The sequence below is a fragment of the Populus nigra genome, chromosome 4, assembly GCF_951802175.1.
Source record: "Populus nigra chromosome 4, ddPopNigr1.1, whole genome shotgun sequence".
Classification (NCBI taxonomy): Eukaryota; Viridiplantae; Streptophyta; class Magnoliopsida; order Malpighiales; family Salicaceae; genus Populus; species Populus nigra.
The window spans coordinates 22,907,012-22,919,102 of record NC_084855.1 but is presented as its reverse complement, the minus strand read 5'-3'; the positions used below and the strand labels follow the sequence as shown (position 1 = coordinate 22,919,102).

Sequence of the window (12,091 nt, the reverse complement as noted above, 5' to 3'; positions counted from 1 at the left end):
GTACATGGGAACGCATCCTTATATAATAAAGTAGAAGTGAAAGGTGACGTTTGTAGTGACGATTAGGAGATTCTTTATTTTCGTGTTTCAAAAGATTTTTTAAAAGATTTTTGATTTTTTTATTTTCAAATTATTTTTAAAAAATTATTTTGATTTATTAATATCAAAAATAAAATTTAAAATTTAATAAAAAATATTATTTTAATACATATCTAAATAAAAAATATTTTAAAAAATATAAATAACAAACATGCTTTAATGCTTATGTCGCTATGTATGTGGAGCTAAATTTAAAAAGGATGATACGGCAAGCTCAGATGCGTTCTGTCTCGATTGATAATTATTTATTTATTATTCTTATTCTTTTGTATTTTTATTAACACTTTCGAATATTGGGGATGAGTTTGCATAAAATAATGGTTATGATAAGAGGCTCGTAGATTTGTTAATTGTTATAATAATAGACTTGTTGATGTGTACTTTGTGGCTTACTGGCTTGTATTGAATTAGAAACCAAATAACCAGCGCACATACAACACACACGGATATTAATATTAACATTAAAAAAAATTAAAAGATGAATATAGTGAATCATGAATTAGATTAGTGCTATGCTTGTTTGTTTCTTCTTGTTTCTTTGATTTTTTTAATCAGTGTTTATTTGGTTAATTATATCATTTAATATTAAATTTATTCTTTATTTAGTTATTTTATTTTCATGATATGGATCACGGGTTTTGAAGGTTAACTCGATTGACTTATTTTTTTAAATTATTTTTTTCTCAACCTCATCATTTAATATTAGGTTGATTGATAATTAGGTTTTATGATTTTTTTTTGTTTTTTATTAGGTTATTCCAGCATCATGACCCGAGAATAATGTTTAACGGGTTACTTTGGTTGACTTTAGTTATTTTTTGTGTCTTTTTTTTCAATTAATTTTTTTCAATTTCATCATTTAACATTCGATTGACTGAGAATTGAGCTTCATAATTTATTTTGATTTTCTTTTTATGATGATGTATTGGTCTCGCGACTAGGATTGCAGGTTTTGGTATTTTAACCTCGGTTAAATCATGTTGTTTTTTTTTAATTTTCTTTCTAATATGTTATTTTGATCTCATGACCCAGGTCATAGATCCTTCAATATTGAATTTGTTTTTTGTTGTAACCAAAGAATAATGCTTAACAGGTTAACCCATGTTAACTCATCATGTTTTTTTTTGTCTGTTTTAATTGAATATTTTTTATAAATTTCATTGTTTAACATTAAGTTTGACAGGGTCAATTGGAAATTGAGTTTCAAAATTTATTTTGATTTGTTTTCTATAAAGTTATTTCAGTTTCATAACTATACTCGTGGATTCAGCACACTAACCTTAGTTAGATCAGGTTGTTGCTTTTATTTTTTTTATATGAGGTTATCTTAGTCTCATAACTTGAGTTATGAGTTTGGTGGATTAACTTTGGTTGTTTTTTATACTCTTTTCTTATTTGATTTCTTTTTTAAAAAATTTTCATTCCTCAACACTAAACTAATTAGGAATTAAACTTTGTAATTTGTTTTGATTTATTTTTTATAGAGTTATTTTAATTTTATAACTCAGGTCAAATGTTTAATGGGTTAGCTCGAGCTCCCTTTTTAGGTCATTTCTTTAATTGATTTTTTTTTCAATTTCATCTTTCCACACTATGTTGATTGAGAATTAAACTTTATAATTTGTCTTGATTTGTTTTTCATAGAGTTATCTTAGTTTCATAACCTGAGTCGCAGATTTGATATGTTGATCAAAGTCAATCCAGTATATTGTTATCCTAATATTAAAAAAAAAATATCATTTTTTTTAGTTAAACTATATTTTTATAGGTCGTCCGGTTTGCTTTTGAACCCACAAAGTCAACTGGTTTATATCGAGTCAAGCCTCATATGATTAAATTATTTTCTAATAGAAAAACAATAGCAACATTTGGATATTATTCTTACGTTTAAGAAAATTTGACTTGACTCGTAATACAACGCGAGTAAATGATTTAGTGTGCAAGTTTGATTTTTTAAAATGTGCAAGTTTGATTTTTTAAGTTTAAATTTTAAAATCAATACTTAAGAAAATTTACCAAGACACCTTTAGAAAATCATTCTGAAAAAAAAAATCGTATTTGAATTTAAGGATATATAAAAAAAACAAACAAATTGATGGGTGTATGCAAAATCATTAGTAATAATAAGAATGAGTTGTTGTTGAAATGCATTTAAAACTATTATCTAAAATTATTATCGTACAATTATTTTCCTATTTGCATCATCAATACAACTAAAAAATACATGGGTTCAATTTAATTGTGTTCGTATTGTGAATAGTTAATTAACCTAATATGGTATTTAGTCGGTTTATAACAAATTGTGCCAGGGTTGTTTAGAAATGTGGTTGTTTTTTAAAGTGCTTTTCGTGCTGAAATGTATCAAAATGATGTTTTTTTATTTTTAAAAAATTATTTTTGATATCAACACATCAAAACGATCCAAAACATATAAAAAATTAATTTTAAATAAAAAAATTTTTAACTTTTTAAAAACACGAGTATAACCACGTTTCGATGCTTACTTAATTGGTTGATAATAGCTAAGTGAATGTGAGGTCGCAGGTTCAAGGCTGGTCACAATGTTTGTTTTCAAAAGTTATACTGTTTTTTTTAGGATAAATAGATAACTTGTCATTTAGTTTTTTTATATTTTTTAAAGTATCCCAAACTTGTGGGTTTCTTTTAGATCCATGAGACTTGTTTTGTTATGTTAACGCATTAGGGTTTTTTTTATTGGTTGTTTGGGTTTATTTTTTTTATTATTTTTTTGAGTTTTTTTTCCAACTTAATCCTTTAATATAGGATTTTTATTGTTTTTTTATTAGGTTTTTTTGCCCCTTTTCTTATTTTTTTTTCAATTCCATTATTTATTATATAATTTTTATTTAATCTTATTCTTAAGTATTGGGTTGATGGTAAATTAATTTTTGTTCTTTTATAGTATAATAAAATAAATAATAATAACTCAACCTAATGAAATTTGTAACGCGAGTCATAGATTTGACGGACTGACTAGGGCTAGCCAAACCTGTTTCTTTTCTTTCCTTTGATATTTCTCATTTAAACTTTTCCAACTGATAAGGTCATATCATGACAACTTCCACAAAATTTAATTTAAAACCCGAGCTTAACAAATAGTCACGTCAGTAATTTTTACATTGGAACCATTGTACTATATTAATAACAATGCTAAAAAAATTCTTATGGTTTAAATATTTTTTTTTGTCCAACCCACTGTGAAAGTGCATGCAATAAACTAGTACTATGCTAGGGAATTAATACATATCATATTGCATCAAATAAAATAAAAATTTAATTTAATCCAAAAATTAAAATGATTAATATAATAATAAAGGCCAATGGTCGTCAACAAAATGAAACCTGTAAAAAATTTGCCTAGCAACTTGACTTGAGCATAGTTGCTAGATTTGATTTAAAGAGGAAAGAACTTGGATTACCATCAACTTAGTAACGAAGCAAAATGCCGAACAATTAAAAATCAAATGATAAAATTAAAAAAAAAAACTTATAAAGTTAATAACTAGGATTACTATGTAAAAAGCTAACAATGAAAAAATCACAAAGTAAAATTTACAATCATAAAAAAATCTAAAACTAAACAAATAAAAATTAAATATTTTTATTTTATTAAATTTAATTTTGTTAGTATTAATCAATTAAATCACTAAAATTTCATTCAAATCAATATATTTAATTAAAAACCCTACCCGAATGTAGATCTCATATTTCTAGGACAGCCCACCGGTCCAGAAGACTTTAAAGCATGTTCTCAATAAAGATCCGACCCGATCTCATTTCCCGCCACAACTCGTTACTTTCCCGCCGTCAATATATATAACCCATCTAATCCCGCCCAATTCCATCTCCCGCTCTCTACAGAATCTCTCAATAGCTTCCTCTCCTACCCTATCCCGGAATCCCTCAGCCATGACAGAAGAAGAAGCTCCAAAGCTCATCCCCAACAAACGAAGTGAACCATCCCCTCCCTACATGGGGATAGGGATCTGCACTGACAGTAAACACCACGGGGTATTGTCGCAATCGCTTAACAAGAGGTCCCGAAGGACAAGAAATGGTGATTCTGCCGATACAGATGACTGGTCTTCCATTTTAATCAAAGATCTTCGCACCAGAAGGGTTTTCTCTCCAGTCCCAAGCGCTGTTGACAAACAAGGCATAAAGGGATCTGATAAGGAGGAAAATCATGGGATTCTTTGTGATTCCCAGAATTTCCCAAGTACAAAACTTGCTGATTCTTTGGATGTGAAAGAAGACGTGGGGTATTCCTGCAAAGAGCAGATCATGGAGGATGACATCAATATTTCCAATGGTGAGATTTTGAATGAAGAATGTATGAAAGGAACACCTCCTGCTGCAGAGATGTTGAGTTATGGATTCGCTGAAAATGGAGGCAGAAATTCGAAGGAAACGGGACAAGCTTCTCAGGAGCTATCTATCGGAAGCGTGCTGAAAAGGGGGTCTGAGAAGAAGGACATTTACAATAATTCTGCAACCAAATTTGTAAGTGGCCCTTTGAAATCTTCATTTACTTGAACATGATTTTGTTTTTTCTTGTTTCCTATGATTTTGTGGTGATTAGTCTATCACGACGTCTTGCTAATTTAAGCTAGTGTTGGATTTCTGGAATAGGTCCATAGGCCGTGGTCTCGGCTTAAGGTATTCAAGACCCCAGGTTCAATAAGCTATAGAAGATTGCTTCCATATCTGATGGATATGGTCAAAAATGACTCTTGTAACTTCTCTACTCTTCTCTATTTTCCACTTGTTTGTAGTATCATTGGAGATAACTGATAAGTATACTGCTAACCAAACTATAACGTTAATTTTCATTATGATTGGTTTCCATAGGTGCTCCCAAGAAAACTAACTGCCCAAACACAGAGGGTGGTCCAGGAATATCGATGCATCACTGTCAGAGAGACAGTTCCTTGGACGGGAATGCTGGTGATTCTGATACTCAGCCACATTGTGTACAATTTCTTGTCAATGGCTCATCTGGTGCCAGTGACTTAAATGCAACATCTCTTGAACAACTTAGTTCAGAGAGGGATTGTTGCGTGAGTTTTAATAGCCACAACTCAGTGAACGATGATTGTTGTCCAAAGCCTCTTGTGAATGAAGAGAACGGAAAAATTGAGATAGGGGCATCTTTAACTGTGCACGCTTCTTGTTTTGATGGTTATTCTACTGATACAAAGCCTGTTAATAGCGAAGAGATGGAAAGAACTGATGTTGGGATTTCTAGTGATGATCAAGATGTTATGGATGCAAGGCAGAGCTTCTCGTTGATCAAGGAGAAGCACCAATTAAATGAAAGTGATGAAGATGGTCGACATTTTGATCATACTACAGCATATGACACTGTAGGTGTAGAAGAAATTGACACGATGCATCCTTCTGAAGCTGTTGGTCTAAATCATATAGGCCCTGATTTGTTCGATACTGAAAGAATCAGCAGGACTTGTCACACGAAGAAGGAAGTTGATCTTAAAGGTGGTGTTTTGGAAAAAAGTGATGACTCAAATGAAGAGTCTATCCAGCTGACCCCAGTCACTCCACGGGATAGTGATATTTTTTATAAACCAGAGGCCTACACCAATGTGGATAGCAGAGTTAAATGTGTCTCAAAGAGAGTTGATCGAGTTATTGGGAGGCCATTGGATGAAACAACCCCCAGAAGCAATAGATTTGCTGGTGATAACATAATGGACTCCAAGATTTCTAAAAGAAAATTGGTAATTTATCATTAGGAGCCCTTGAGGATAGCTTATTTGCAGGCATAATAAGTGGATATGTTGTTTGATATTTGATTGTACGAGACTGTCATAAATTCTCTAATTATACAAGTAGATTAATGATGCTGTCATTCCTCATTTTTTCTTCACTAATGTAAGCTGCATTTCACATTGGAATAGGGTATAAATCCATGCTCACAGCTGAAGCTATTTAAGACTCCAAGCTCATTCAGCTATAGAAGATTGCTTCCTTATCTGATGGATATCACCAAAGACAGTTCTGGTAATCTCTCTCCTTTATGCCAACGGTTATATGGTTTAATTGCATCAGAAGATCGCGGGAGTTCATTTAGGGCTTAAATATCACTAAGCTAACCATTCTTGAAAATAATTTGCTCAGGTGCTTCGGGAAATGTTCATTATCCAAAACTTGAGAAGCGCTCAGATGAATATCCAGTCTCTCTACTCTCACAACTATCAACTTCTTACCGTGATGAGAATCCCATCGAGAAGTCTGATGGAGAATGTTATCTTGTGAAATGTGATTCTGGCCCTTCACGTACTGGGCAAATCGCTGTGACAGATACCAATGATGCATATAATGATGCTCAACCAGATTCAACATCTGCTGAACACAACTCCGAAACTCCAGTATCACTTGGTTCACCAGAAAAGGAGATTACAGCAGATGTTATATCAGATAAAGATAAGCAGTTAGAGGCTGTCCTTGATATTGTGCCTTCAGTTCATGGAAGCTGCTCACCACCTATGTCATTATGTTTTGTCTCTGAATGTAGCCTGAACTCAGGGGCACCTGAATTACCTGTCGTTAATGAAGGGGACTGTATGGCATCAGTATTGAAACTAACTAATTGTGCAAAGCCAGAGGAAGCAGACTCATCCCAAGTTGAAGTCTCCGATCCCTCGGGAATTCCTCCTCTTGGACCCAAGAGGAGTATTCTTAAGAGAAATCCAAGAGGATGCAGAGGAAGTTGCGAATGCTTAAACTGTGCTTCCTTTCGCCTCCATGCAGAAAGGGCATTTGAGTTCTCAAAAAATCAGATGCAAGATGCTGAAGAAGTGGCCTATGATTTGATCAATGGAATCTCTCACCTGAGGACTTTACTGGAGAAATCAACATCTGGTTCCGATGATCACCTTGCTGTCTGTACTGATCAGGTTAATACTGAATGAGCTCAACATGCTTTGAGTCATTCTTCCCACTCTTTCTATCTACAATAGCAAGTAATATACTGTAAAATATTTTGATCTCTTTGCTCTAAGTGCTTTAACAGAGTCTATCTCCTAAACCTTGTGATGAGTACATTTAGGCGTTTGCTAGATCCTATGATATCACTTTGTTATGCTCAAACTATAAACATATTCCATCTTTACCAGACCACATCAACATACAACAAAATTGAGAAATCATCTCGAATGGAAATCTATGTCATTGAGAATTACAGGGTTTTCCACTTTAACATTGCCTGTGACCTTACCGTGTTGCTTTTTTCTAAAAAGAAGGAAAGAAAAAAGGCAGAAACTTTACTCGATGGCTAGAAGTGTCCTTCTCAGGAGTTTTAAGATTTGTTGCACTCGTATCTAATTATCATGTCTTAGAACAATATCATTTATATATGGCAGTGGTGCACATGTATTTTATAAGAGGCCTGCTTCACAGTAAACGTGAAGGATCTATGATTTAATATATGGTAGTCACTTGCTGAGCCACATTTGTTTCAAGTCTGTCGAATTTGAAGTTCTTTCTTAATATTCTGTCCATGTAACTAGGATGATCTATTGAGCGTCTTCCTAATTAAGTGGCTTTCTTGCTTTTGTTTATGGAATTAAGCAATACAGCAATAGAAAGATGATTGAGCTTCTACAACTTAATTGTTCAAAATACAAACCCTATGGGTTAAGATTATACTGGTAAGGTGAACTCATCAAAGGGATGACAAACCAGTAGGCCTGCTTGATTGGTCCATTTGTGATTATATTTAAGCGAATAGATCAGCTGGTTTGCCCTTTTACATTCAGAACAATGCTGTGGACAGTCACTTTCTTCTCATTATAGTTTCTTAATCCTTGAGGAAAAATCTCAACTCTCTTTAGCACTGGGGATGGTCCTAGCTACCCTGTCCCCATAATAACGATATTTATTCCACGAGTGGTTTGTTCTTTATTTAAGTGATGTTAGTGGGCGCTCCAATACTGCTAGATGCATCCTGGTTTTAAAATTGGTAGCCACCGGTGCAGCATCAGTAGAGTCGGTATCTGTCGAGCTACTGAACATGCTGGAAAAAAGGAAACTGGGAAAAAAGTTATGGAAGTGTTAAAATTATTAAACGTTGTTTTATGGCTGATCAAGCATCATTGGACTTGCTTTACTCTTCACTACTTGAGCTGTAATCCAGTCTTTACTTGTGCTGCATCTAGTTTCCTCTCGACTATTTTATCTAAATAAGCTGAGGTAGTTGCAGCAGCCTCACTTGTGTGGCTGCATGTTTTACAAGGGTGTTCACCTTAGGTTTAGATCGTGTTGCCACTTCCTATATGTTGCTTACAGTTAAGAATACAGAAGTTCTGATGTTGAATTTCCCTGTTATTTTTCCTTCCATTGCATTTTACTCGAATACAAGGAACATGTATTCTAAATTTTATCATTTATTGATTCAGGTGAAAGAAGCCTGCAGGAAAGCATCTGAAGCAGAAGAACTAGCAAAAACACGGCTTAAAGGAATGAATTATGATCTCAGAATCCACTGCAGAATCACAGTAAGTACTGGATAGCATTACAAGCATTTAAACTTGTTCTTCTCTGATGCTCTTCCTAGGAAAGATATTACTGTATAATAACTGTGATTCTTGTTATTTCCACGCAGTGTGGAGAGCGACCACGGGTTAGTTTCGCAAATGGAGTGGACGAAAGAGTCATTCCACATGCAGACGTTTGAAGCAAAGCCTAATCAAGACAAATGATGCACTTTGTATGATTATGATTGTTTGGTTTGGTGTATTTTTGCCCCTATGCCTCGCCTCCTGAGTACATCACAGACAGATCAAATTTGTTGCTTGCTACAAATTTTTTGCAGAGATGCGTTTAACAGTTGCTTAAAGATGTTACTCAGTGAGTTGTACACAGCAGCTTCAGTTTTTCAAGTTTGATCCCAAGAGAATGAAAATAAGAAAATATAATTTGTTCAGGGGATTTCTATTCTTTTGTTGTGTAAGTAGTAGATTTTGTGATTTTCCAGCTACAGTCAATGTGAAGTTCACCTTGGCGTTTGTTTCTTTCCGGATAAAACAGCACAGGAATTTTCGTGGAACAGAACTGTTCGATTTATGCATAGTTGTTAACCTAGAGCCTGATCTAAGTCTGGAAGTTGATTTTGTCCAAATTATTTCTAGATATGTATTAAGAGTTAAAAATATCATAAATTATTTATATATATATGTATATATGTATATGTATAAATTCGATTCACCTCCACCTTTATAACTAGATTAATCGGATGTGAATGTCAGTTTGGCCATTCCTATTAGATGCTCTGCAGAAAGGCTGCTCAACAGAGATACAGGCGAGTGAGCGGTGCACTGAATTATGTTAGAGATGCTATTATCAACGAAACAAGATAATGCTGGACAGACATGTTTCGAACGAATTTTTTTCTTATTTTTTTCTGTAACGGGAAATAACTTTCTTCTGCCATTCTCTTCTTGTTCAGAGCAACCTGCCAACCTCCTGTTCTGTAATTGACATGTAACATACAGTGGTTACGTTCATGCACCAATCTGACAGTCCAAATTTTTTTTCTTGAGGAAACATTTAATTCCTTCAGCATTGTGAACTATTTTTATTGGAAAGAAAATAACACATAGAACAACTGATATTTAGAAAAACTAAACTCAAACAAGAAGCTTTATTATCTGGGGTAGAATTTACAGCCATCAACAACATGAAAAAGGTAGGTAATAAAAACAAAAACAAAGGCAAAAAACAAAAGAATTGGATTTTATTTTGGCCTTGAATCAGGCCAACTGTAGCGTGGAGTGCAGGGTATATGCAATGTATCTTCAACCATGGGCTCGGATATCATAAATTTCAAGAAAGGTTTCATGATCCATGAACCTCTCAGAATCTTGAGCGTCTGCACTCGGGAGGGAGACCTTGAGGGAAGCGTTTTAGGTCAGCGCAGTAGTTATAAATCATGAAATATTTCTGGACCCATCTCAGTCTTCTTCTGCTTGGAGCATCGAGCGCGTTGGTTTGCCATGCACGATCAGAGAAAGAACTGGAAGACCTGGAACCACAGGAAGAAGTGCCATAGGACCAAGTACAGGCATCGGCTTTGAAGTTTCTGTAGTAAGCTGTAAAGGGTGCCTTCGTCCAGTCCGTCTTCACCAACCCACCTCTTGTAGCCCAGTCATCGGCGTTCCAGAGGCTGGAGTATATCCTCATGGGCTGGCTCTTGGGGAAAGGAACTCCAATTGATTCGGCATTCTTGAACACCCTTATGGGAAAATTATCCACCAAGAAACTGAAAAGAGACGATGACAGCCGATCAAGAACTCAAGAACAGTAGATATAGCCAGATCGAAGAGGCGATTGATGATTACTTACATGATGTGTTGTTGGCTCCAGATGATGGAGTAAGTGTGGAAGTTTCTTGTGGGGTCAAACCAGAGATAGAATTGCTGCTCTCTGTTTCCCTTCCCCTGAGTGAACACATTAGTGTGCAAAATGTAAGGGTCGCCGCTGAGGTTCCCCAAGAACTCGAAGTCGATCTCGTCATGTGTTGGTCCTTGAGAAGACAACTGCATGAAACAAAAACAAAAAAACACAAATAAAATACTACCAGTTAGACGTTTAATATAAATAAAAATTATAAATCATGAATATCAATCTATTCAATTTATCCCTTTTGCTCGTAAAATCCAATTCAACCATTTTTATCACATCCAAACAATTTAAAAAACAATTCTCTTCTAGTTTTAAAAACTATGCCCTATTTTTACAAGTATTTGGTGTGGATGACCTTTTCTTTCAAAAAAATAAAAATAAAAATGGATGTGTACTGTGATCTTTTTCTTTCGACGTTAATGGGAATCTTCAAGCGATAGTTATTTTTAAATATCTTTTACGTGAAAATATATTAAAATAATATTTTTGATATTAATATATCAAAATATCTAAAAATATTAAAAATAATATTAATTTAGAATAAATATAAAATATAAATTTTTTAAAAAAATTTAAAACATAAAAACAAACATTCCTGCGTGTATCATTCTCGTGACCTATTCTATGTGTTAGCTGAAGGCAATATATGAACACTACTTCGTAGCAAGTTGCTTTCAAATTCATTCTAGTTTGGAAGTGACTGTATATGGTATAGTTTTCTTATATATAATATATTAAGAAATTAAGGGTTAAGCTATTCTTTTTTCTTTTGCTTGTAATCATATACGTACGTAGTAGGCTGTTACAGTGCCAGCAGAGTTGCCGGCAACAAGTTTGAGCTGCATATCAATCCTCCCAAACAAGTATTCCTTCTTGGACTGGAATCCAGACCCAGAAACCTTGTCTAGAGACAGGGAGAGGAGCTGTCCTCCGTTGAATATCTTTGCACGGTGGTCGCCCCATGTCAAGTCAAAATCCTGATAGAAACTACCAGAAGCAACCGCCACCATGGAGCAAACTATCAGAAACAGAGAGAATCCATTGCAGAACAACCCCATTTCTTAGTTATATCAAGACTCGAGAGAGGGAGAGACAAAGGGGAGAGGAGAGAAGTGTTTGATGCGAGTGTTGGTGATAGGGTTTATGTGGAGAGCTACATGTATATATATATATATATATATACATAGAGGGAGAGAGAGAGAAGTTTTGCTTGTGAGAGAGAAGAAGAGACGGGGAGGTGAGGGGACGCGTTAGCACTTACTGGGGGAGCTACAGCCCCAAAGCTGGTGACAGCTTAGCACACAATCCCAAGCTGGAAGCTTTTGTTTTTGAGCATGCCAACAGTGTAGCATTTTGGCAACTTTTCTGGCTTTTAGCATAGAAACTCTGTACATCGATTTTCACTGTGTTTATTTTTGTATTTAAAAAACGTTTTAAAAGAATTTTGAATTTTATTTTTGTTTTAGATTAATTTATATTTATGATTTTTATTGTTTTGATGTATTAATGTTAAAAATAATTTTTAAAATAAAAAATATTATTTTAATAT

At 34.1% G+C, this 12,091-nt stretch overlaps 2 protein-coding genes across 2 annotated transcripts; one reads left to right on the top strand and one right to left on the bottom strand.

Moving 5' to 3' along the window:
* The first annotated feature begins 3,894 nt into the window (after nt 1-3,894).
* On the top strand, nt 3,895-9,152 carry LOC133691298 (uncharacterized). The gene is made up of 7 exons (XM_062111744.1): nt 3,895-4,623; nt 4,753-4,855; nt 4,972-5,858; nt 6,039-6,141; nt 6,259-7,037; nt 8,538-8,636; nt 8,744-9,152. Exons 1-7 carry the CDS (start codon nt 4,030-4,032, stop codon nt 8,813-8,815), a joined length of 2,637 nt encoding a protein of 878 aa, XP_061967728.1. The 5' UTR covers nt 3,895-4,029; the 3' UTR covers nt 8,816-9,152.
* A 610-nt stretch (nt 9,153-9,762) lies between these two features.
* On the bottom strand, nt 9,763-11,798 carry LOC133692912 (xyloglucan endotransglucosylase/hydrolase 2). The gene is made up of 3 exons (XM_062114086.1): nt 11,334-11,798; nt 10,483-10,676; nt 9,763-10,399 (listed from the first exon to the last, which is right to left on the bottom strand). Exons 1-3 carry the CDS (start codon nt 11,598-11,600, stop codon nt 9,994-9,996), a joined length of 867 nt encoding a protein of 288 aa, XP_061970070.1. The 5' UTR covers nt 11,601-11,798; the 3' UTR covers nt 9,763-9,993.
* Between the last annotated feature and the right edge of the window lie 293 nt (nt 11,799-12,091).

Coding starts and splice junctions, on each gene's coding strand:
- LOC133691298 (XM_062111744.1), top strand. CDS start 4,030: ATGACAGAAGAAGAAGCTCCAAAGCTCATCCCCAACAAACGAAGTGAA. Junction 4,856..4,971: donor TATGGTCAAAAATGACTCTT/GTAACTTCTCTA, acceptor TGGTTTCCATAG/GTGCTCCCAAGAAAACTAAC. Junction 5,859..6,038: donor AGATTTCTAAAAGAAAATTG/GTAATTTATCAT, acceptor ACATTGGAATAG/GGTATAAATCCATGCTCACA.
- LOC133692912 (XM_062114086.1), bottom strand. CDS start 11,600: ATGGGGTTGTTCTGCAATGGATTCTCTCTGTTTCTGATAGTTTGCTCC. Junction 10,677..11,333: donor GCACTGTAACAGCCTACTAC/GTACGTATATGA, acceptor TGTTTCATGCAG/TTGTCTTCTCAAGGACCAAC. Junction 10,400..10,482: donor TGGAGCCAACAACACATCAT/GTAAGTAATCAT, acceptor GTCTCTTTTCAG/TTTCTTGGTGGATAATTTTC.